Raw genomic sequence first — 26,725 nt, 5'->3', positions numbered from 1 at the left:
CACTGATCATGCCAATAATTCAGCACTATTTTCTCTGATAGGAAAGAGGAAGGCCTCTGCTCCACTGTCTTGCCTTTTCTTTCTGGAGATATATTTGCCTTTGTTTCCAGCAGGAGGAGCAGCGAGCTGTGCTTAAACAAAGTTTTTTTTTTTTTTAATGTAATATTCATGGCATTCAGAAATTTTAACTATGTACTATTTTTTTTTTTTTTTTTTTAGCTTGACTTATTTTATATTTATTTATTTTTTTTAATTTTATTTTGTCGATATACAATGTGGTTAATTATTGTGGCCCATTACCGAAACCTCCCTCCCCCCCCTCTCCTCCCTCCCACCCAACAATGTCCTTTCTGTTTGCTTGTTGTATCAACTTCAAGGAATTGTAGTTGTTATGTCTCCCCCCCCCGCCCGGTTTTTTTGTGTGTGTGTGTGAATTTATTTATATATTTTTAGCTCCCACCAATAAGTGAGAACATGTGGTATTTCTCTTTCTGTGCCTGACTTGTTTCACTTAATATAATTCTCTCAAGGTCCATCCATGTTGTTGCAAATGGCAGTATTTCATTCGTTTTTATAGCTGAGTAGTATTCCATTGTGTAGATATACCACATTTTCCGTATCCACTCATCCGATGATGGACATTTGGGCTGGTTCCAACTCTTGGCTATTGTAAAGAGTGCTGCGATGAACATTGGGGAACAGGTATACCTTCAACTTGATGATTTCCATTCCTCTGGGTATATTCCCAGCAGTGGGATAGCTGAGTCATATGGTAGATCTATCTGCAATTGTTTGAGGAACCTCCATACTATTTTCCATAGAGGCTACACCATTTTGCAGTCCCACCAACAATGTATGAGAGTTCCTTTTTCTCTGCAACCTCGCCAGCATTTATCGTTCAGAGTCTTAGCCATCCTAACTGGGGTGAGATGGTATCTCAGTGTGGTTTTGATTTGCATTTCCCGAATGCTGAGTGATGTTGAGCATTTTTTCATATGTCTGTTGGCCATTTGTATATCTTCCTTAGAGAAATGCCTGCTTAGCTCTTTTGCCCATTTTTTAACTGGGTTGCTTGTTTTTTTCTTGTAAAGTTGCTTAAACAAAGTTTTTAAAATGAGTTCTCTAGGACTCAGAGAAGAGGCAGTATAACTTAGTACTTGTTAAACCACAGCTTTACACTTTTTAAGGCACTTATGTTTAAAGTGTAAGTGATTTTAATATTGTAATAAGAAGTTACCTGGTGTAACTTCTTGTGGTTAAGAAAACTTTTTTCCTTCAGTTTTTTCCTGAGGGCAGGGGAGGAATTATTATATATTAATGAAATAGAAAACCATATGCAGTTTTCTTATGAAAAGCCAAAATAGTTCACTTTTGGAAATTTATTGATCCATATACTCATAACTTGGGCATATTAATTTATACATGTTATACTTTAAGTTAGAAGTTAAAAAAGCCACAGTAATTTTTAAAGAAGTCTCTTTACATCAATATTTAAATCTACCATATACCCAGTGGTGTACTGGAGCTGGCCTGTACTGACTTCTGAGAGTCGATTATTAAATATTTAGAAATTTGTGAGCTGGTTGTAAAACTATTGGTAGTTTGAAATCATCCGTAGCAGATATCTTTATACCATGAAAATCAGCAAATGCTACAAATGAGGGCTTTCTGCCTGCCTCCTCCTGCCATCTTCTCCCCAGCCAGTTTACCAGCATACCACTGCATTTACCCATTTGTTTTTAGGACAAGATATTCAGTAAAGTTCTCATAATGCTATGACTGAAAAATGAGAATGAAAATAATTGTATTTATAGCATTTATTTTTAATTTTATGTAATTGTTTGGCTTTAAAATCCTGAGGTCTTATTCATGTGTTCCTTTATAAAAATAATCTTGGGTTCTCATATTAATGTATTTATTCCAGTCTTTTGATATATTTTGTGTACTTTTCCCAGTTTTTGGTGTATATTTGTTAGTTCTGGCAAGTTTAATCGTTAAGATCTGAGACTCAGTTTATTGAATCTTGCTCACCTGTAGTGAGCGTTGCCTTTCCTCTGAAAGCTTGGAAAACATTTTTTTTTAGCTTTATATTTTCTGATACCTGTATATTGTGAGAATTGTCATAAGGTTGTGGGTTTTTCATTCTGTTTTATTCCTTGCAACCCCAGCTTAAATCATAGTATCTGTTATGCAGTGGGTATTTAATACATATTTGTGGAATAAGTAAAGAAAGTGTTTTTTCATTCCATATACTCATGAGGGCTTAAATTTTTGTATTATGCAAATAATATTTGCTTTGTTATAAAAATATTATTTAAACTGAAGTCAATGAAACATAAAGTTAAGAAGTTTCACTTTTTTTTGCCCAGTTCCCATCTATTTTCTACAGATCTGTCTGTATATACTTTTTTGGTTTTCCTTCCAGTGTTTTTTGTTTGTTTGTTCGTGTATACCTATATGTTTTTGTTTCCTTTTTTCACAATATTAACATATACTATTCTTCAACTTGCTTTTTTCACTTACTTATAGTACAACTTGTACATCTTTCCGCTTTAACACATGTATATTCATTGTACGCTTTTTAATAGTTGAACAGTATTTCACTATATAGATGCATCATAATTATTTCATTTGTTCCTTATAGATAGACATTTCAATTGCTTCTAGGTTTGCTTTTTTAAAAACCTTTAAAAAAAGCTACAGTGAACATCCTTTTGGACAAGTAAATCTGGGATTATAAATTCCTGGAGGTTGAATTGCTGAGTTAGAAAGTATGTATATTTAAAATTTATAGAAATATTTCTAAATGGTACGCCAGTATAGCACAAGACTTGTATGGGTTACAACCCTTTGCAAATCTGATTTAGTTACCATTTCTTTTTAATGTTCTTAAGTGACCAGTATGTTCATTTGTTTTCCATATTAGGTTACCTTTTAAAATGCATTTATTAAAAGGCATTTTCAGAAAATTAAACTTTGTCATACTAGTATACGTGAAGGTACTTCAGAAAAGTTTATGGGAAGATTCATTTATCTTTTACTTCTATTTTTTCATAAACTTTTTAAAGTGCCCTCATATAGTAAACATTTTTTTTCCCATAGTTAATTTTCTGTTTGAATATATTTATGGTATTCTTAGTTTCTTAGAAGCTCTTTGTTCATTTTTAATCTAATTAGCCTTATTTTTATCCTTATGGCCTCTGGATTTTTTTTAAATACATATTTAATAAACTTTTTCACTTAGATTATGGGAATATGCACCTATACTTGTATATTCTAGTTCTTTCAGTACTTAGTCCACATTTTTGATTAATTTAGAATTTATTTTTGAGTAAGGGGTGAGATATGGATCTGCATGAATTATTTATGTCTTTTGACTGTCCAAGATTATAAAATTTTTGGTATAAGACTGACTGGGTTTGAGTCTTGATTTCTTCTGTTATTAGTGTGTGATCTTGGAAAAGTTATTTATCCTCACTGCCTGTGTTCTTTATCTGTAAAATGGGTTTTATTTTAATATAAGCATTTAGTGTACTGACTGGTACATAGCTAGTTAGGAGCTGGATTCCAACCCCCTACTTTTATTTCTTTTTATCGTGGAAAATTACAAAGATATTCTGAGAAAAAAGTGTACAGCAACTCCTGTGTCATCACCCAGCTTCAGCAGTTACCAGTGCATCGCCACTCTTGTGTCAACCATGTTCCACCCATCCTTATGCCAATTGCCCTGGATTGAAACAAAGCTCCAGCATATTTCATTATTTCCACTAAAGGATAAGGAGTCTTCAGACACAAATAAAATGTAATTAGCACATCTAAAAAAGTTAACAATTAAATTTTAATATCTTATAAACAGTATTTAGATTTCCCCATTGTCTAGTAATTTTTTTGAAGTTTATTTTGTAGAATCAGTATACAAATAAGAGCCATACATTGCACTTGATTGATAGGACTCCGTTCTTTTAACGTATGGATTCTCCTTTCCTCCTTCTCCTCCTCCTTTTTTTTCCTTGGCTAATTATTTGCTGAAGAAACTAGGTTGTTTTTTCTGGAGGAATTTTCTGTAGTTTGGATTTTGATGAGTATGTCTCCATGGTGGCGTTTAACACATTCTTCTTTTGCTTGCATTTCCTGTGAATGGTAATTAGGTCCAAAGGTATATTCAGATTTGGGATAGTGTTTGTTTGTTTGTTTTGTAGTAATGGTTCATTGTTGGAGATAATGTACTTTAATCAAGAGGCACATAGTGCTTGTCTGTCTCTTTGTGATGTTGGCAGTCGTTAATGATTACCTAGATCCATTAATTCTTTTGGGGTTACAAAATAGTGGTATTTTGACTCTATCATTTGTTCTTCATTTATTAGCAGGAATATTCTGTAAACCTCTCCTAACCAACTATTACGTTATACAGGTACACTTTGATTTAGAAAGGCAGGATAGGATCCCCATACCAGCCAGCTACAAAAGGAAAAAAAAAAAAGGATAAATGCTTGATATTTCCCCCCAAAGATGACCAGTGAGTTGTTTTGTTTAATTGTCATTATGAAATCATAGCTTTAAAACCACTTGATTTGTTTTCCATTGTTGCAGTTGTAATTCTGCTTAATGTTGTAATGTGCCATCGCTGGCCAGTGGAAGCCTCTTCAGGTTGTTTTAGATTCCTTTTGACGTGACCTAGTAGTTTTTAGTAGCTTCCTTGCTGTGTGGTATGACAAGAGGTTCAGGGTCATCTTGCACACGCTCTGCCCCAGACCTAGAGTTAGGCATCGAGGTGACAATTCAGGCAACTACCCATTTAACAAAAGAGATTGCTGAAACCCCTGAGATTAGTGGATTTGCTGAAGACTCTTTTTTAATATGGTAATAATTTCAGACTTCTAATGTAGACTTTCCCCCTAACTCTTTAGCAAGTCAAAACTATGAAATAAAATTAAAGATCCAAAGCATTAAAATATGTGTTGTTTCTTGCTATTTATTTTGAGATTTCAGAATGCTATATTAAAAGATTACCCTTAAATCTCCAAATTAGGGAATAGTAAATACACATTTAGAATTCACAAAAGGAAGCAATTTATCTTTCTTTTGAAGAATGTTCTTTATAACCTAAATTTATAGTCTCTACCACATTTTGTCAAATAATTTATATTTTAAAAATGGGGTTCAAAATCTGTACAAAAATTATGTTTTTAAATTTTATATGGACTACCTAATGCCATGCAATTGGTATTTGGTAATTCTTGGTTATGCAGTCTATTTGATAAATTATTTAGTAGCTATGTGAACATTTTCAAATAATATTATCTTTTCCAGTCCACCAGATATTGCATATAGGTTTATATTTACCCAGAAATAATGCAAATTCTTGAAGCCAGAGTTCCTTCAACCACAGCATTTTACAGGATTCCTGTGGACAAGAAATTAATGTATTTCATGGGATATTTGCATCTTTAAAGTAGAACTTGCATGCTGGGAACACTTTAAAAAGGAAGTATTTGCATAAATGTTATGTATGTAGCTAGTAATTTTTTTTTTTTTTTTTTTTTGTGACCGGTAAAGGGATCATAACCCTTGGCTTGGTGTCGTCCGCACCGCGCTCAGCCAGTGAGCGCACCGGCCATCCCTATATAGGATCCAAACCTGCAGCCTCGGCGCTGGGGGCTCCCGTGTGAGCCACGGGTTCGGCCCTGTAGCTAGTAATTTTGAACATTTATTCTACTTTTGGAAGGTATTTTTGCTTGAATAAGAATTTTTCTGACTCTTTTCTTCAAGAAGACACATGATGACACATAAGCTTGCATCCTTGATGGCACATGTCTGCTGCTACTGAGAATGATTATTTATGTACATATCTAACACTGCTGTTTGGTTCTTCATGGTTTTGTTTCTCTCTTTAGATGTGTTATAAGCACTGAGTCTTTATATTTATTGTAATATTTTATTCTCTTACAGTTACTTATTAAAGTTAAATCATTTAACTTCAAATATACTTAAAGTTATGTTTCCTTTTCTTTTTAGGAGGCGCTGGCTGCAATTAGGCTTCTTGATGTCCTGTGTGAAATGACTGCTCATACTGAGCTGCTTGGCTATCTACAGGTTTTTCCTGGCTTGTTGGAAAGAGTGATTGGTGAGTGAAATACCACACGTAGTATTTTTAGTTAAGAAATCTTTGACTTGTTATACTGTAATATAGATCCTTCATTTTCATCGTATGGGGGTATGTCAAAAAGTTCATAGAAAAATAGAATTGAAAGATAATACGAATTTTTCCATGATCTTTTTGAAGTACCCACGTATTGATGTATTTTTGAGATTTTTTGAATATTTCTTCTTGAGAGGAAGCATAGTGTCATGGTGACAGTTCAGGCATATGATCTGTATAGACCTGAGTCCATATCACAGTTTTGCCACCTCCCTTCTGTGTGATTCAGGTACCTTGTCAGTAAGATGAGGGTAATAGTGCCTAGTACGTGGGGTGCACAGGGGAGTTGCTTCATCAGTAGTGGTTGTGATGATGATTGGGGGGAGCATTTGCGATGACAGTGGTGATTTTTATATTACTATGGCTTTACAAAATTTGTTGGTAAATTTTTCCCAGTTATATATATTGAGCACATAGGATAGTGCTTTATACATATTAGGTATTCACTTAAAACTGTTTTGAAGAAGCAGCCATTGTTTGCAGTATTGCCATCCTTGCTAAAAAGCTATTTGCAGAATAATTTAAGTAGAGCCTGTTCTGTGTGGTTAGCCATGCATTGCTATTCACTATGCACTATTTTTTCCTTTAAGAAAATTATACTTATTCTGGGAACCAATATACTAAGATGACTTTATATCTAGAAGTATAGATGGCCTAGCAGTGAGCTGTAGAAGATGATACTTTGAATTCCTTATCAGTATTTTATTTTGAATGCATTGCTTTTAGTTGTATTTGAGATAAAACACCATGAACCTGGGGCACTGTAAATCACTGTAGAAGGAGCATGAGTTTGGAGCCAGGCAGACGTGGGTTGTCATCCCAACTCAGCAAGTTACTAACTTCTCTAGGCCCGATTTCTTCATTATAAAGTTGGGAAAGTGATATCTTCCTGTCAAGAGGGTTAAATGAGAGAATGTGGAAGCACTAAAATATAGTTGCTGGGAAATTGTCTGTAGGCTGCCTCGAGGTATTCATAGGGTATAACAACGTTATTTCTTTTGAATGTAGCTAAAATAGATCTGTGGTGCACACACGCTGCCTTCTGATTATCTGGCCAATGAGAAGAAAATTGGTATCTTCTTGGTTCTGCCATATAGGTTATTGTAGATAACGTATTGTATTTTAGACTTAGCTGACTACAGTTATCAGATGAGTATTTTCATAAAGAAGTTGAGATTGGAAACTGTTAGTCCATTTTTGTTGCTTATAACAAAATATATTGAACTGGGTGATTTATAAAGAAAAACAAAATTTATTGCTTACAGTTTCTGAGGCTAGGAAGTCCAAAGTCCATTTGGTGGTGGCAACAGTGACCCAGGAGTCTCACATTGCAAGATGGTGAAAGCAGAGAGAGCAGAGAGAGAGAGAGAGAGAGAGAGACACAGACAGACAGACAGACAGATTTTCCTCTTCTCTTAAAACCCTCAGAACCATGCCCCTGACCAGCATTTTTAATCCATTCACTGCAGCATGGTCCTACAATCTAATCACCTCTTCAAGACTCCGCCTTTCAGTTATCATAATAGAGTTTCTCACCCTCTTAACAGTCACAGTGGGGTCTAAGTTTCTCATACATAAAACTTGGGGGACAAAATTCAAGCTTCAGTGAGTTCTGGGGGGACATAATTCAATCCAATACAGAAACCTTTCTGTAAGAAGGATGCTAGAAAATTTTTAGCTAACTTGTCTTTGTGAGTAAGCAGAACATGCAGGTTGGGGTGATCATTATGGCTTATCTCCCCAAAACTAGAGTGAAAAGATTTAAAGCAAAGGCAGAATAGTCTTCTAATCGTTAAAGAGATCTTTCAGTACTCTACCTTCATTCTATATTAACCCATTAAAATAAATTAGATTTGTTTATGGAAAACTAATACAGAGTACTAAAGATTATTATTCTATGGAAAATGAAGTTTATGGTTTTTATTATAGATCTCTTACGACTGATTCATGTAGCTGGAAGAGATGCTACAAACATCTTCAGTACCTCTAGTGGCATAAGAGCAGAAGGTAACATTTCAAATATGGTTGAGGGATTTAAGTCTCATCTCATTCGTCTGATTGGAAATCTTTGTTACAAGAATAAAGATAACCAAGACAAGGTAAGATTATTTCTTAGTATGTATCATATATATATGGCTTCATTTAGAATTTACTATTTAGAATTTAGTATATATCACTTTTTTTGGTAAAAGATTGAGGTGCTTAGAAAGTAGCTTGAAAGAGGATATATATGTATTATATATGATATATGATAATATCTATATTTCTCCCCCAAAACATAGTATATCATATTTGTTTGTATTAGGGTTTATATTTTTGTAATTTTGCCTTGTCTTTGTCCTTAGTATATTTGAGCCAGTCCCCCTTCTTGTAAGTTGTCAATGTTTGTCCTATGCCTATGCATTTAAATACACTCTTACATCATGTATGGAGCAGTCAATGAAAACAGGTAAAGAGCCTAGAAAATTTTCTAGCACATAGTAGGCATTTAATAAACACTAGTTATTATTGACCATTACCTTAAGAAAGAAAGAAACAAAAAAAACCTTAACTTACATTTATATTGTACATTTATGATAGCATCATAAGCTTTTTCTTTTTGGTGTTTTGAAATGGACATAGTATTTGAGTATTAAGTCTTTGGAGACCCAATAGGCTGCTTTTAGAAACCTCAGTTGTACTGAGCAGCTTAGAGGTAATTATATTGGTAAAGTGAGAGAGTGGTAAAAAAGATGGCAAGAAAATCAGACCACATGCTTCACATTGAACTAGCCTTCCTGTATCTTCCTGGAGTTTTACTTTGGGTGGCATTTGTTTTACTTCGTTAAATATTAAATATATCTGTGGCAGATTATATTTTCCCAAGATGACTGCAGAAACTTCCGTTATTTTACATGTATTTCTGCAGCATGACTTTGCCACTGTTCCATCAGTGGTTGGCATCTATTTCTCCATCCCCTTGAATCCAGGCAGGCTCTTGACTGCTTTGAACAATAAAATATGGCAGTAGCGATCCTGTACCATTTCTGTCAAAGCTCTCTACTTGTCTGGAAGGTTCTATTTCTGCCTTACTAGCAGCCAGACAGCAAGTAAGAAGTGCAGATTCTTTGAGGTCACCTTGCTGTTAGTTGCTGAGTCCACATGGAGAAGCCCTGAAAGGGGAGATACAATGAGGAGAAAGGAAGACACTAGTGAAGAAACACCCAGGCACTAGTGTCTGAGAGAAACCAAACTGGAACTGGACCCATCCTCGGTTTCTTGCTTGCCCATCTGATGCCAGAGAGATCCGGGACATCCTGCCTGGCAAGGTCCTTTCTGAATTCGTGACCCACAGCATTGGGAGAAAAAGTGAAAAATTGGAAGAAAAAAAAAAAGTGTGTAAGTTCAGCTTCTGTTAGTAGTCCAGTAAGCTGCTATTAGACTGATTCTCCTGCAAATAACAATAATAAACTCTGGTGAAAAGACAGCTATGTGAAGGCATTTAAATTTGACACATACAGATTCTGGGGTCACATTGACACTTGGAAAAAGGGATTGGCAATGTGTATGGCATGCAGGGCAGTTGGAACTCTGATAGAAAATCTGTAGTCTTCCTAAATTGAAGAATCAAAAACAGTCTGGGGGCAACCACAGCCAATGGAAAGTGAGGGGGGAATTCCAGAAAGGAGAAAACAATCCCAAAATTCTATGTATCAACTATCTAAATCCCTGCTAATGTCTGAATCACATGTGTGGGGCAGGCTCCAAGCAGCTAAGCTAAGGATAAAATAATTTTACTGGGATTTGAGCTGCCAACCTAGAGCTTACAGTTGAAGATAATTGCCCACTGAAACAAAAATATCAACACTCTTTAGAGGAATATCATAGAATCCAGAGTTTACATAGCATGGCATTCACAGTGTCTGGGGTACAATCCCAAATTACTTGACATATTAGAAATAGTGAGAAAAGACAGTCAGTGGAGACTGTGCGATGACAGTGTGTAACTGTGCTCAAGGCTGTAAAAGAAAATATGCTGCTTATGAGACATGGCATGAACCAAATGCTACATAACTTGTTCTTTTTTTGGACATGTGCACCATTTTGGTCCTCCTCTTCATTTCCAAGGTGGTATGATTGTAAGACTATTAATCCCTCCTTGGACAATTACTGGACTTATTTTTGTAAAAGAAAGTTGATACAGAATAAAACACTTTTTACCTTTTTACTGACCAAGACTGCCTTTCATGAGCACAAAAGAGGTGGTTTTTCTTGTGTTTAACTATTCTTTTGTTGCTAATTTGGATTGGCTCTTGTAGGAAGAAAATGTAGTAACCCTTTAAAGGTTTATGAAATAACTCACTGAAGTCAGGATCAGATTGCACCATAAATAAATATGGAGTGTGCCCAAGTGCTGCTGTGTAGGGTCACTGGGTCTCACAGGAAGTCGATGTTTTGTTCTGTCACGTGTGCAGTTGCTAACAGCATTGCTGATTTCTGAACAAACACTCTCGAGGGTAGGGACGAGTTCATTCTTTGAGTATGGGAATGCCTCTGTTTCTCTCCATTTCTTACCTGGGCCAACAAAATGCCTGAACCTGAAAGCATTACTTCTGAGATTTTTTTCTTCTTCCAGAGGCTCTGACACAACACCAAAATTTTATTCTGGTTTTGCTGGAAGCTTCTTTGTTCTTATAGCCACACCCTGATCCAGCTGGGTGTTACAGATATTTGCCTTGTTCATTGTTGCCTCAAGGAATGGAGTTCACTAACCCTCAGCTTTTAGTTATAGTTTTGGGGAAATAGATGATAATGTAGCAGGTCTTTATTATTGGGCCTTTAATTCTCATTGTCTTATCTAGACAGGTTGCCCCACTTCTACCCAAATTGGTGCCCGAAACTAAAGATCTGAGTTGGGGGTTGGATTTTGAATCAGTTAGCCTAATTTGGGTTCATCCTTCACCCAGAAGAAAAAAGGGACTGATGATTTATTTAGTGTCTGTTGCGTTCCAGCATTGTGCTTAGTGAATTACATGTGTTATCAACTTTAATCTTTGCACCAGCCTTGCAAAGCAGGTTCTACTAACCATGTTTTAAGAAGAGGCCATCCAGTTAGTGAGTTGCAGTGCCCAGAGTAGAATTTGGATTTGTAGCCCTGTCAGTTCCCAGGCCTGTGCTTGCTCCCGTGTACCATGGTGCCTCATTTGAGAGCATTCCAAGACTTTGGAGGAAAAGGTTTAAAATATACTTCTTCAAGGACTTCAGACTATAGATGCTGGAGTCTTCTGGTGAAACTAGGTCTCCTGGGCTAGCCAGTCCTCTCCGGCTCCCTCTTGGTTTAAGTCTGGAGCTCTGGTGGTCCTCTCATCTCTATCTCTGATTCATTCACTCATGAAATGTGAATATTCCCACTCTTTGACGGATAAGACAGGTGAGGTATCTCCTCCTGTGAAGGTCGCATTCTAGGAGCATCTGGGGGCCATACTTGCATTGTATTTGTGCATCATTTTGGTCCTCCTCCTCATTTCCAAGCTGGTATGAGTGTGAGTACTAATCCCCACCTTGGAAAATTACTGGAAGGATTTTTGTAAAAGGAAGTTGATACAGAATAAAACACTTTACCTTTTAAATGATGAACACTGCCTTTCTTGAGCACAAAAGGTGGTTTTTCTTGTGTTTAACTGTTCTTTTGTTGCTAATTTGAATTGGCCTCTTGTAGGAACAAAATGTTGTAACCCTTAAAAAGATGGCCTCTTTGAACCAGAACCCCAAAGCTGTTTATGACACAAACTTCTGTAGAATCTTTATGCACCGCCTCATTCCTCTGGTTTGATCAGAAGACCTTTAAGCTCAGCTGGTGTCTGCTTGTCTGTGTAACTTTACTCGTTGTAGTGAGTGTGGTGCCCACCTGCTGGACAGCACCCCTGAGACTGTGTGGCCCTTTCCATTTTACTGAGTTATTTTCATCTGTATTAGTTCATTGGAGCCTTATGACAACTCTGTTAAAAAGGCTGAAAAGATATTATTGTCATCATTTTCTAAATGAAGAAACCAAAGCTCAGACCCAGCGTGATTGTATTCAGCTAGCAGTTATTGAATGAAAACTACTCCATGCTACATGCTCTGGAGAAGATGGTCCTTTACTTTGTAGGGGGGTAACACATGTGCACTACTAGCTGTAACAAAAGCCTGTGTGGTGCGGCCTGTGGGAGAGGAGCAGATGGGTGATGTGATCCCTGGGCTGGGTGTGCCAGGAGCAGTCCTCTTGAAGTAAGGACAGAACTAGACTGCCAGGAACACAGAATTAATAGGAAGGGAGGGTGATAATCTTCCTTAAAGATTTGTATCTTTGGGCAAGAATTAAGAGAGTCAAGGTGCGTGGCCTTAAATTGGAAATCTGCTCAGAAATATATTTTACCCAGTCTTCCCATGAGTCTTGAACTCTTAGTCTGTATACATGGTGGATTGTAGTGTTGCCTGAATTGTGAAGGAATTGCTAGACTTCTCTCTACCAAGTCATGGCAGGGAGGTGTTCTTAAATCCTTATTGACTTCTGTTTTTTTGTGCTCAACTTGAATGGTACTTCCTTGTTACAGCTGTACTGATTAGTTTACTTTTAAGCCTTTGTGGAGCTAAACGGAGATTCTATTTTGGTTTCTGTTGTGAGAAGCACATGGATATTAGTGCTGTAAACATGGAGAAAGCATTCTTTGGCTGCTGCTTTGTTAGAATAAGGAATGTATGGTTTACTTTTTTTCTTCCCCATTCTTTTCTTTACTATTGTCATAACTTCTTTAAGTGAATGCTTTATTAGAAGAAAAATCAAACAGGTTTTTTCATTTCATAAAGCTAAATGCATTTTTCAAAATGGACAAGCAGATGATGTACTTTAACTACCTTCTTTTATTCCCAAAGAAAGTATATCAACTAAGGTGGGCCATACACCATTTTGGTCATTGAATCCATTCTGCCGCAGGGTTTGTGGAAACGCTGTTCAGTTTCTTCTCTTCCTCCTCTTCCCTGATAAAAAAAAAAAGAGTCCCAGCATTCACACATATGCTCAATGATCCCGTGTATTCAAATATATTTATACAAAAGCTTTCATTACAAGAATAACTTCATTTAAAAAGTAAGTATGTAGGGTATAGAAAAATTCAGCCTGTAAAGATAATAAGCTTTATTTGGCCTCTCCAATTAAGAATGATAAATCACGAAGGTAGGTTTCATTTATATACATTAAAAAAATCTTTGTAATACATTTTTCATTATCTGTTTTGCTCATCATGTTATCCTCAGTGTCTAAATTATGCCTGGCACATAGCAGGCATTCAGTGAATTTTTCTTGAATGAGAATTTACTTTTAAAATATTTGTTGAATGTCCACAACGTATTGAGCACAGTTTTAAATTTTGAATATATAAAGCGAGTAAGACACAATCCTGTTCAAGGAGTCTAAATTCTACTGTAAAATTTCCTGACTATATTTTACAAACAAAGACTAGTAAAAATAACTTTTTAAATGAAAATTAATGTGTCTCTAAATTCTGGGTTCTGTGATTACTTTTGAAAGACTTATGTTTAGGATACATTCGAATATATTCTAACTTATTGTAATTTGCTCTATTTTTATTTGATATATCAAAATTATCTGTATTTTGGATTATAAGAACATCTACAATCTATTAGTGTAATATTGGCTGGTAATTAAAAAATATTTCTTTAAAACCCAGGTTTTGTAGATCTGAATGTACTTTTTTCATTAATCTTGAAATTTTAGACTAAATTCTTAATTGTTAAATATTCACAATATGATCTTTTTTTAGAGTTTTTGGAGGTGGGGGTAGCTTTCAGCTGTTAACATCGGAGACATGAAGTGCCAAAAGCAGGCATACTATTAACTCCTTTTTATTTTTTTTTATTTTTTATTTTTAAATTTTATTTTGTCGATATACATTGTGGCTGATTATTGCTCCCCATCACCAAAACCTCCCTCCCTTCTCCCTCCCTTCTCCCTCCCCCCTCCCCTCTCCCCCCTCCCCTCTCCCCCCCTCCCCCCCAACAATGTCCTTTCTGTTTGCTTGTCGTATCAACTTCAAGTAATTGTGGTTGTTATATCTTCTCCCCCCCCCCCCCCGGTTGTGTGTGTGTGTGTGTGAATTTATATATTAATTTTTAGCTCCCACCAATAAGTGAGAACATGTGGTATTTCTCTTTCTGTGCCTGACTTGTTTCACTTAATATAATTCTCTCAAGGTCCATCCATGTTGTTGCAAATGGCAGTATTTCGTTCGTTTTAACTCCTTCTTTATGATTTCCTCCAATTTGAAATGTTTTAAGGTAGCATATTTGCCTAAAGCTCTTCTCTATTTTGTTTAGGTTGTTACTCTTAGTGCGGGTCAGTACCTGTTTTGTACATCAGTCCTGGCTGACTTCTTAGTTACCTGGACAATCGATTGAGTGATTGTTTTGCGAAGAAATAAATGCTTGGCTAGTAGTGTGTGTTAGTTGTTCTTTGAGCAGCTGTAAAATAGATTGGGCAGCATGGCCCTTGCCACTGTGTCTTTGTGGCAGGGCCAGCTTCTGTATTCTTGGCCTATACAAGCACCTGCATGGACTTCCCAACTTTCATTTGTTACCCAAATGACCTTGCCTTGGTGTTTAGAATGACCTTAAGAACTCAAAGTCACAACATGCTTCTGTGCAAAACTTTCTCAGGTCAGTGCAGAAACACTCTCTATTCCACACTCCTCTCTACACTCCGTCTACCCTGTACTCCTCTTCCATGTTTATACTTTACCTATACTCAGTTTCTGTGTATGTCATGTATCATGGGGTGTTGATTCTGGTATACATTTCAGTGTTGTGTGCTGTTGTTTTTGTTCTTACTTAAGTCTTTAGTGTGATACACATGCATAAACTGACCACCAGCAAAATCATGACATACGGAAAATTTGATTTGAGTATCACTCAATTTTACTTTAGCAAGCTCAGTCCCTTCCTAGTTACACTGCCACCACTTTTTTCTTGCTTCTCCCTTGATGTTTAGTCTTTCATGAAACCCTTCTCCCTAGGTTGTCCTGGATGATAATGGCTTAATCCACCCTCTTTCCCAGATTTTTTCCATCTTTACAGGAAGCTTCAATACCCTAACTCTATGCCTGACTAATTGGGGAATTTCAGGCAGGCTATTGAAAATGCGTGGGCCATTGGGTTCTCCTGTCACTGACTACTCTGTCTTTGCTTAGCTTGTAACATTTGGATTCATAGGTATGTATGATGCTTGTAGAGAACCCTTACAACAGGCAGAGGGCTTGGAATAGTGCATAGAATCCAGTTAGGACTTTAGAGTTAAATAAACCCAGATTTGCCTCTTAGTTGACTATCCATTAACTGTAAATTTGGACAAATGACTTAACCCCTCTGAATCTCAACTTCATGTATAAAATGGGGACAAGTATACAATTATATGTGTGAAATGGGGAAGGTATAAAATTATACCTTCCTTATAGGGTTGGGAGGATTAAATGTGATCATGTAAATCAAGTTTCTAATAGATTGCCTGGTATTGTTTCCTACCTACCTGTCTTTCCCCCTACCCTCTCCACCAACCATCTATTCTCTGTAAATGAATAGATCTAGTTTATTTCAGTGTCTCCCCATTGTATGTATTTAAATAGAAATTTGTAGACTACATTTCACAGGTATTTACAAAGTTTAAGGTGATCCTCGTTCTCCATTCGGTGTACATTACTTTTCTGATAGAAGGCACTTTTTGGAGGTAGTAAAGTAAAAGCAAATATGAGAACTTTCTTTTGGATAAGAATAATTATCTTTCTTGTCAATTTGACCACAGATGGCTTTCTGAGTTGAGTTTCTCTTTTGTTATTATCTAGTAAAGAGCTGAAGTGTTTTCTATGTGGATTCCAAAATCTGTTCTAGCTCACTTCTAGGAGTGTGTTAAGGAACTTTTAAATTACAGATGCAAGAACATGTCTCCGTAGGACCATGTGTTTTTCCTGTCAGAAGCAGGTTGTACAGAATCCCAGTTTACTGATTTGAAGATCGAGTATATAGGCAAGATCTAGCTTGCTTAGAATTCCGCTTCTTTGTAATGTGACCCCAGTTCAAGAAATATGTCAAAATTCATAAGTCAAGCTGTCACCATTAGTTTCCTGAACTTACAGTTCCTGCTACAGTAAATTAAATTAAAATTCCTATCCTAGAGGACACCTACCATGGTTTAGTTTGTTGCAGCTGTAAAAAAATTTTATTAAGACACAGACGATTTCATGCCATTTGATTCCCCAAATCCCTTTTCTGTGTCTTCTTGTAGAGTAATCAGCTTGCTCTTTTGCAGGAAAGGCAAGAATTATACTATTTGTAAATGTACAGTGTAACAGTGTACGGTTGTCTGTGACTGTCGTTGCTGTGTACTGACTTGGCTCTGGGCCCTTGGCTGTGCATCCGCCCTAGGTTGTCAACTCCTTGAAGGCAGACACACCATGCCTGGTTCAATACCTGCTGTGATGCCTGGACATCTGTGGACAGTGAGAGATTATCCCTGTATTTCTGATGAATCAAGCTTAGAGTAATTAAGTTACTCACTTGGAGTGATAGCAGGCAAAATTCTGACTCCAGACCCCCAACTTTTCCCACTGTACATCACTGCTTCTCCATTCACCAGAAGAAGAAATGTTTGACATTTGTCCTTTGAAAGCTGTGACCATGTTTGTGGGTACTTTATTGTCAGGAACAAAGTAGTTCTTGACAGTGATGATAATCCTCAATTCTTGCTGAGGGTTTAGTGAATGTGATTTCCTTGAGACTGCTGTGGAAGACTGCATTTCGGGGACATGTGTATTTCTGAGAAGCATAATTTACCCTGTACTGTAGATACAGAAGAGAAGACATGGGGAATGAGTTTGCTGCCCACGATGACTCAGCAGTTTGTCTAGAATCCAGTTTTCTTAAATGCTGCTCAGTTTTCTTTATTATGCCATATGATCGGTTTCTAGACAGCAGTCATTTAAAATGGATTTGTGTTTAATAGTAAAAACACTTCACAGTATCCATAACAAATATCTAAGACTTACATGAAGGGAAAACCAGCTACAAAAACTGAGAGATGTACCTTGTTCCTGGATGGAAGTATCGAATATTGTAAAGACATTAGTTGTTTTTAAACCCATTTTTATTACTAGGTCAATTAAAATTCCACTGAGGGGGGAAAAAAAAAACAAAAAGAATTTTGAGAACAAAACGAAAATAGAGAATTGTCTTAACAATGTTAAAAGATGCTTTAAAGCTAAAATAATCAAAACAATGTACTGAAGTGTATAGGTTGGTGGAAGAGAACATAGACTTTGGAAACAGACCCCAGAAAAGTTATGAAAAGTTACCATGTGATAAGGATAACCCACCAGCCCCAACAGAAAAGGAAAGCTTGTTGAAAGTGAACCATGAAGAAGAACTGGTTAGGTACTGGGAAGAAGTTAAGTTCACTTGTAACAAACACCAAAATCAATTTGGGATTGATTAAACAATACAACATTAAAAGTGGAATCATAGGAAACTAGAATAATAATTAGTTGATTTTCAGAATAAGGCCAGGGTATTTTCTGGATGAGGAGCTCTGGTGCTGGAGCCACTCTACCCACATTTAAACCCAGTCTATGCTGAATAATAGCTGGTGACCCTGAGTAAGTTGTTTAGCCTCTGTCACTCAGTTTACTCAACCAAAAATGGAATAATGTTAATATTTATCGTATAGGGTTGTTTTGAGGAGTAAATCAGATGATGAATGTAAGGCATACAATAAGCATGCATTCAGAGTGAGTTCTGTTTATAATTATGCTTATTTCAGCATTATTGACATTATTAGGAGTAGTCTACTTTCCCATCAATGGGAAATGCTTTAGTAATTGTGGTAATACAGTATGCATCCAGTTAAAGTTATGTTTTCTGAGAGCATCACTGTATTGTTACAATGCTTATGATGTCATGGTTAGTGGGAATTCAAAGCAGGAAACAGCCTCATATCTAATAAGCCCCTACTTCTCTGTATTTTATATCTGTGTTATGCATATATTTAAGGTACACAGATGCATGTGTACATGACAAAATGACCTGAAAGAAATAAGCAACAATGTTAGTAGTTATTATCTCTGTCTGAAAGGATTAAGGATTGGTTTCTTCTTTTCCTTATACTTTTTGTGATCTTTATGTGGACATAATTACTTTAATGATAACAATAAGATGCTATTAAAAAAGGAAAGTGGCACATGTCTAGAATTACTGTTTTTCTCTATGATAAGAAAGGAATGTGCTCAGTTTGTTAGTGACTGAAGTAATTCTCTCTTCTACTTTCACAGTCTGTACACCATCTTAACCCTTCCTTGGTCAAGATCTGGGGGATTTAACAATTACAATTTTAATTAACTTTTAATTGAAAGATTTTTGAAAGTAAAATGTTAGCATAGGAGCTGAAGAATTTTACTAACAATATCTGTCATGGAAGTGGTAGGGGTGTGCAAGACAGACAGAAGAAAATATAAAGATTATTCTTCCAATGTGTTGAACATTTGTTTTTTTTTCCCCCTTTCCAAAAAACCCAGGAATTTGTATTTACCCTCTTTTGTCAGATGTTCTGATTTGGGCATGTAAGCTTTTACCAAGTGCATGCGTGTTTAAGATTTCTGTTACCTATCTCAATCTCATGAAAATCTGAGTGCTTTTGACATTGTGAAATTACTTTATATCCCCGCAGGCTTCATTTCTTCTGTTAAATGAAAAAAGTGCTCTTATTTCAAATGTTAGAGAGTAGTGTTCTCCTTTTCCAAAAAAAAAATAAGATGGAACAGTCTGTCACACATCTAAAACACATGTTTCGGATGTGTGACAGTTTTGATCTTTAGCATATTTATTTGTTTTGTTTTTTTCCTGGCAGCAACCAAAAATTAAGAGGATCAAAGTTATGTTCCCATAAAAGACTTTCTTCATCAGCACTTGAAGTCGTTATCTGACTGCCCCCATAACCCCAAAGCTGATTGATTGTCTTATTATGGTAGAATTTAGTTCCATACCCATCATATTCTAATGGAAGAAGAGTGATATTTAGTCTCAAGCTCTGGGTTTTAGTTCTAATTTAAATCTACTGCTATGTTGCACTTAAAGTCAGGAATATTTTCACTCCACACAGGAACAAACATGCTATTTTTGTATAGTGGTAAGCACTGTTACTTTAGTTCAGCAAGTATGTATTTGCCATATTGCTGCGTACCAGCCAGTGCTGTAGATACTGGGAATGCTAAAACAGATCTGGCTCAGTGCTCTATGGAGGAACTCGCAGTGTAAAGGGGAGACAGAAGCAGACACGTAGCATTGCGATGGAGGGGAGTAAGTAGTGTGTGAAAAGCACAGAGAGTGAGGAGCAGGAGCACCCCAAGTGTTCCATGTAAAAAGCTCCACTTGGCATATAAGGAAGAGCCTCTTGGATCAAGGCCCTGAAAGGCAAATGAGAAAGAGGTGGCCAGGTGGGGGGTGGTTCAGTTTGCGGGTAGAGGCACACTTGTGAGCAGGTGTACAGGGCAGCCTGCTGCACGCTGCTGCCCTGGACCCGACGGGGGGCCTGGCATGGGCCAAGTCCACCAGCCAGTCCGCAGAGGAGCTGAGTCATAGGACGGTTGCGGTAGGTTCCTTTTTACAGCTTTCGTTTCTGCAGGTTATTATGGGTTGTTGTCCAGATCCACATAATCTTTCATTGTGTGGCCTGTGTACATCTGTCTTCAGACATTTAAGACATACTTGTTTTTTCTTAGAGATTGTTTTAATTATTCCTCTTCCTTGGGCTACAGTTTTTCTCGTTTGTTTTCTCTTTCTCTCTTTCTCTGTTTTCTTCTCCTTCCCCTTGCTCTCTCCCTCCTTCACCCCATCCTCTGTCTGTGCTGCTTTCACTTAGTGATTTGTATGTATTTTAACTTAACCTCATCTTCCATGGGGATAATCTTTTCCTGTGGGAGTCCCGTAGTCCCCGGCTTATGGACTTGTTCTCACAGAGTGTTTGCTTTTGCTCCCATCTCCTAGGGTCCTAGAGGGTCCACTCACCTCTTACTGGGTTTTATATTAATACAATTTCTTGACTTGGGATTCTCGTACTGACATTGTCAGTGTGGACCTAGTACCTGTGGTCCTGGTCTTCCCTGGTTCCCTACTCAGATGTCTGGACAAACCAAAGCCTTATTAAACTAGTGGACAGAGTTTTTCATGAAGCGGCAGCTTATGAGGCCCCATCCTAGACAGGACTTTTTTGTTGCTTGTCACTGCCCTTTGCAGGCAAGGCCACCTACTTCATTTGCATCCCCTCAGTGGTGCTGAAACCCCAGCTTCGAAGGACTTTGTCCTGGATGGATCCTGGATTCCTCCGCTCTTGTCTGCCACTCTGGCTTTTCATCTCTGACCTTGCAGGATGATTCATGTGCCACCCAGGATACCAGGTCTCCTGAGCCCTGCAGAGCTTAAACACAAAAATGAACCCAGACAGCCATGCAGAGCAGCTGAGAGCCAGCCCCAAGTGGGTGGGCCTGACTGCCTGCTTCTGGTACCTGCACTCTCTTACCTTCAGCAGAAGGCATGGGAAAATTTTGATTTAGGGGGAGAAATCAGTTAAATTCCAGCATTTTTTTGGCTTACTAACTAGGCAACTCTTTACAGTTTGCTTAACTTCTGGGTCTCACTTTACTCATCTATAAAATGGAGATCATTTTACTTGCCCATGCGTTTGTTCTGAGGGTTCAGTTGTTATTAATGATGACATTAACAACTACCATCTGTGAGTGCTTCCTCTGTGTACTTGAGTAGAGGAGGTTCATCGATGCATTTTATTTTGTCCCATCCTATTCTGAAGCGTACCTTTCGATGTGTTAAGTTCAGCGTGCATGGAAGGCCCTCTTGCTGCTGCTCGGTGCCCAGTAATCACACTCAGTGATGGTGGTGGTGTCCTTCCTGTGGTCCTGCAAGCAGGCCTCAGCCCTCTTTGTGACAGGCTCTTGAGCAGTGCCCATGAAGGGGCACCAAGAGTGTGAGAAGGCTGGGGTTCGTGCCAGTGCCTGCTCCCCTCTGTGAGCTGCCAGTTCGTCACAGCCCTCCCTCCACACACAGGCCTGACTGGCTGTCTTGTGCATGCCAGTATCCTGTGCTCAGGAATACCCATGCCAGGACACTAGAAAGAAGAACCACACCCAGTCCTGTGCTGGCTTGTGTAGCCCTCCAAGCTCACAAGTGCCTGCATAGTGCACATAAGGCCTGCAGTAGAGCTGCCCACCTGAGTAGGCAAGGTGTGACCTGATTTCTCCACAGCCCTCCATTGCCCAGTGTTTCCATCATGCTAAAAATTTCATTATAAACCTTTCATGTCTTGTAGTTCAGATTTATATTAAAATGCACACACACCTTAGAAGGCAAATGTCGAAAGCCCTCATCATCCTTTTACATATTTGTGTGAAAGTATTTCTAGTTTTTTCCTGAGAGCACACTGATCAGATGGTCAGGAGACACCAAAGGGGAATGAGGGGGCAAGAAGACCCTCTCCCTTCTCACTGCCTACCAGGCACCACTGCCTCACCCCTTCCTGGCCACACCTAAATTCTTGGGTCAGTCTTTATAATCAATACCTTGTGTATGCTCTTTATGCCACTAATAGCAATAGTTTGTCTACATTTGGAAGTATACACATGTCTTTTGAGGAAAAGGTAAAAGGGTACTTCAGAAAGTTCATGTAAAGATCTGTATTATCTCCCCCCTCCACAAGCTTTTTGAAGTACCCTTCTGTTATTAATTTGGCCATTATTTAGATTGGAAAAAGAAAATTTGGACCTTATTCAAGACCCTGCAAAAGTAAATTACTTCCAAGAGAAGTAGTAATGACAGCAGCAATCACAATGATGGAAGCAGACATCGTGTATGCTTCCTATGCATCAGGCACTCTTCTGATCCCTGCATACAAAGGTACGTTTATCCTCACATTTCCTAGAGCGCGTGATGTTATCCCCATCTTACGTGTTTGCAAACCGAGGCACAGGGGGTAAATAACTTGTCTAGAGTCACACACAGCAAGTCATTGGTGGAGCCACGTAGAACCCAGGCAACCCGGCACCAGACCCACACTCTGAGCCACTGCATGCCAACTCCTTCCTCATGTGTGGCCCGGACCTGGTGTCGGCTAAGTCCTGTGAAGGTTGTCCCCTGGGGATGTCCCTAGCCAAAGCCGTAATTCTTTCAGTTTTCTGTGTTATGATCACAGATTGGATTTGTATTATGCACATGTGTACAGAATATCCAGTAGCAGTCTTTCATATGTAGGAATAAAGGTGATTTTTGTAAATTAGGTTTAAAATAGTGTTCTCTTTGTTTATTCAGACTATTTTTAAGTGTTATTCTGAGTACAGCCTTGAAAGACTGATATTTCCAAAAAAGATTAATTTATTAAAGAAGAATTTGTGTACTAACATATATATTTACATAAGCAGAGAGAATATTTGTTGTTTAATCACTTAAGAAAAGTGAACTATTGTATTAAAGAAAATAGCTAAATAACCAGGTTGAACTTTCTAAAGGATATTTCTAGTTTTTGTTCGACTGAAAATTTTAGTCAGATTTCCTGAGGAGGCCTTTGGGCAGCATTTCAGATCCTTCTGGTGACAGTTGCAGGAAACCTTGCCCCCACCAGCTGAGGTGGCCACTCAGAGTTAGCGTGTGTGAACTTGTGTTGATGCAGTTGTCCTTTTTTCAGGTTGAACTTTTGTATTGCTTGTACTGTTGTCCCTCTTATGTTACAAATCCTTCTGCAAGCTGCACTTAGCTCGTGTTACTCTTGGACATTGAATCATTGGTTTAATGTGAGACTGATTTCTGGGAATGCTTCATTGCTATTTACTTGATAATGTTTTAGTGACAATGTCGAATGTACCCACTGGAAAAATCCAAGAGGAAACTTAAATGAAGTCATTTCCATGGCAGAGTTGGGGTTAGAGGGAGGGCTAGGGTTGAGTGTTCATCTCTTTCGTCCCATAAGGTCATTGCATGGAAGTTGAGAAAGAGGGAACCAATATGAGGAATGGAACTAAGATGAGAGGCAAAGTTTCCAATGTTTTCTAAAGCAGATTGTACCCTCCTCTTTTTCACGGCCAGAAATGGCTTTGGTCTGCACCTGCATCTCTAGATGGACAGCATGGGGGTGTGGGGGAAGAGGCTGGGGAAGTCTGAGCATCGTGGTTGGGGTGTCAGGTGGGGGTGTCCATAGGAAAAATCCGACTGGCAGGTCTCAGAGCCAGGAGGGAGGGGCGTGTCCCTGGCCTGCTGGAATTTCAGCTCTGGCAGCCTTCAGCTACACCCTCCCCCTCCCTCTCCCTCCCCCCTCCCTCTCCCTCCCTCCCCCCCCCTCCCTCCCTCTCTCTCTCTCTCTCTCTGCTTCTCTCTCTGTCTCTCTCTCTCTCTCTCTCTCTCAGCAGAGAGGGGCAATACTGATTGGAAACTTGCAGATAAGTAGTGCTGTGCCCTGGCCTGTGGCTGAGGAGCTCCCTGGCCAGGATTTAGAAATTTTGCTGCTCCCCCTTGGGAGCCCCTGGAGAGTGTGTTCCAAAAGGGAGGAGTGGATGTTTCATTCAGTACTTTGGAAGGAGAGCGGAATCGGTCTTTTCTGCATTCTCTTTAAGATAGGTTGGTTTTTAATCTTGAAAAGTGATTTCTAGCAATTTTGGGAGATGTAGATAGTATAAAAAGGTTTTTATATACACACGGGACTCAAGGAATTCTTCATATGCTGACTTTATTAGTCAGATTGTTTTGAAATTATAGTTTCTAAATCAAAATTATGATTGAAATTCTCATATAAATTAATTGATGTTTTATTCCTTTTAAGGGTTATTCTCTATTAGTTTTTATGTGATTCAACGTGTACTTATTAGGAAAATAAGGCTTGATACACTTTTTCCAAACAGTTGTTGTAGTAATTTAGCCTACATTTATTAAATTGGCATTTATTGGACTTCTACTATGTACACTGTTTATTAACTTTATTGAAATTGGTAAAGAAAAAAAGTTCAGTCTTTTTGATGAGATACACAAATTCAGACTAAAGTTGATGCTTCAAAATTTGTACAGCAGAGCCTGACTTAGCTATTTGTTACTAGAACAGTGATGTCAGGAAGCCCTGTGCAGGGGATCAGGGACGCCTGGTGCTGTTTCCACAGCCTTCCCCGAGTCAACCCCTGTTGTCCTGACTCCCAGCGCTCCTGTCTGACTTTGCCCAGAGTTGTCGATCCTGCTCATCTCCCTCACCTGAGAAGTAGGTCCATAATCTAACCTGGAGGGTCATGGTGAGAATTATGTGACAGCCCTGTGTAAAGTATAGGTGCGCAACAGGCCGTCAGATGTGGAACACTGTCATTGTTACTGTAGCAGGCTTTCTAGCCGTTGCGAATCATAGACAGACTCATGACACCCAGTTTTACTTTTAGGAAATTACATATTCATGGCTCAAGGTTTATACCCACTTTAGTGTTATTCTTGGAACAAAATACATCATTATTTTTGGCTCATAACATTAGGTTCAAGTTATTGATCTGCAAAAGCGGAAGTTTCCCAAGGAGTGTTACACGTGATTTTAAGGTTGCTTTGGAGATGTTATTGTGCTTGTCCACAGCCTTGGAAGTTTTTGGTTTTGTAGTGTTTCACGCTCTGACAGTTGTCTTGAAGATGTTGTTTTTAGGTTGCCAGGTGTTCATTAAGCACACTTGCCCGGCTTGCGCATGCACGCATGCATACACACACTTATAGCAATGCCAGGAGCTGTAACTTAAAGTTGAATTGACAGAGCAGTATGTAATGTTTTTATCTTTAGGGCAAACTCCTGATGTACAGCTTCATGTGACGTCTTGTTTTTTAAAAGCCTGAGGCATCAGTAATCTTTATAGCAAGAATTTTAGTGCTGTGTTATGCATTCCAGGCTTACTGTCTATTCTATCCAGTAAATATATGGCTTTTATGGACTTATAAATCATGACAGTAGGATTCATACATATCCAAGAAAGAAGAGATTTAAATCTTTACAGAGTTACCAAGATTTAATATAATTTAGATATTACTCTTACTTAGAAGTAACATTCTTATTTTAAGGCAGTATATTTTATATCTTTGAAGGTAACTTTAAAAACATATTGCCAGAGAAACAAATATTTATTAAAAGCATGTTGTGTGCCAAGTATTATTCAAGGTGCTGGAGAGAAGGACGTGAAAGAAAAGGTCCTTGCCAGTAAGTAACTTGAAGCCTAGAGGAGGATGCTACAAAGTGAGAGATTATAGAGCTGCCTGACGAGGCAGAGAACTCCACGCTCTTCTTGGGGCCATGAAGCGTGAAGGAAAGTCTTTCTTTTTTTTTTTTTTTTAAATTTATTTTATTTTTTGTTTTATTTATTTATTTATTTTTTGTCTTTTTTGTGACCGGCACTCAGCCAGTGAGTGCACCGGCCATTCCTATACAGGATCCAAACCCGCGGCGGGAGTTTCGCCGCACTCCCAGCGCCGCACTCTCCCGAGTGCGCCACGGGCTCAGCCCAGGAAAGTCTTTCTGACAGAGTGGACACTGCACAGACTTTCAGGATAAGTAGTGTTCAGTCACCATGTCAGCAGAGGGCAGGTTCACCTAACTGTTCGTGGATTCTTCCTTCCCCTGCACCCTTCTTCCCTTCATAAGGCTCTAGTTTTGAGGGGAGGAGGTCACACTTTACCTGCCAGCAGGAGCTGAGAAAACCAAAAGGGAGTATACAGTAGTTGGTAGTGCACATGGCTTCTCTCTCTTTAATTTACGTACAGTAAAATGCACAGAATTTTAGTGAATGGTTCGGTAAGTTTTGACAGATGTATGCATCTGTGTAACTGTTACCCCGGTCAAGATACAGAACACATTTCTGTCCCCTTCAAAAGTGTCACCGTGCCCAGGCTGCATTTTGTGTGCCAGTTCAGCATAGTGAGGGGAGGTGATGGCCCCAACTGAGGAATGAGGTGGAGGAGGGGTTCTGGAATTGCATTCTTTTTTCCGTGTGGACATAGATTTGTATTAATTCCTCAATGCAGAACGTTCACATTCCTTTGCTTAGATGTCTCTAGGCGCCCACGTCCTGGTAGTCCTGGCTCAGGCTGTGGCTTGGTTCAGGGACCTTAAAGCTATAAGTCTTGCCATTTACAGATGATGTGCCCGACCTTTGTCATGTGCTGCTGGTCAGGTTTCTTGCAGGCCAGATACATCTGTGGGTGTGTCCTTGCTAATGTATATACAAATAACGTATACACATGTGGAGTTTATTCAAGCAACAGGAATTATTATTCAACATTATTCCCTTTAGCTTGGCAAGCGCTTACTGAGTACCTACCATGTGGCAGGCTCTGTTAAGCTCTGCAATTCAAAAATTGAGTCAGATCCATCCTTATTCTCAAGTAGTTTGAGATCTACCATGGGAGACAGTTAAATGATACAGAGCTGGGAAGGGAAGTGAG

The 26,725-nt window shown here is 38.4% G+C and overlaps 1 protein-coding gene across 1 annotated transcript in view; it reads left to right on the top strand.

The window, feature by feature from the left end:
• ATXN10 (ataxin 10) overlaps positions 1-26,725 on the top strand; it is a 180,358-nt gene that overhangs the window by 78,091 nt on the left and 75,542 nt on the right. The window contains exons 8-9 of the mRNA XM_063075977.1: positions 6,016-6,124; positions 8,129-8,298. Of these exons, the coding sequence (XP_062932047.1) occupies positions 6,016-6,124; positions 8,129-8,298 (279 nt within the window). The remainder of the gene's footprint in view (positions 1-6,015; positions 6,125-8,128; positions 8,299-26,725) is intronic.

Source organism: Cynocephalus volans, chromosome 12 (assembly GCF_027409185.1).
Source record: "Cynocephalus volans isolate mCynVol1 chromosome 12, mCynVol1.pri, whole genome shotgun sequence".
NCBI classification, from domain to species: domain Eukaryota; kingdom Metazoa; phylum Chordata; class Mammalia; order Dermoptera; family Cynocephalidae; genus Cynocephalus; species Cynocephalus volans.
Note: the sequence above shows the minus strand (reverse complement) of the source record. Positions and strands in the feature narration are given on the sequence as shown.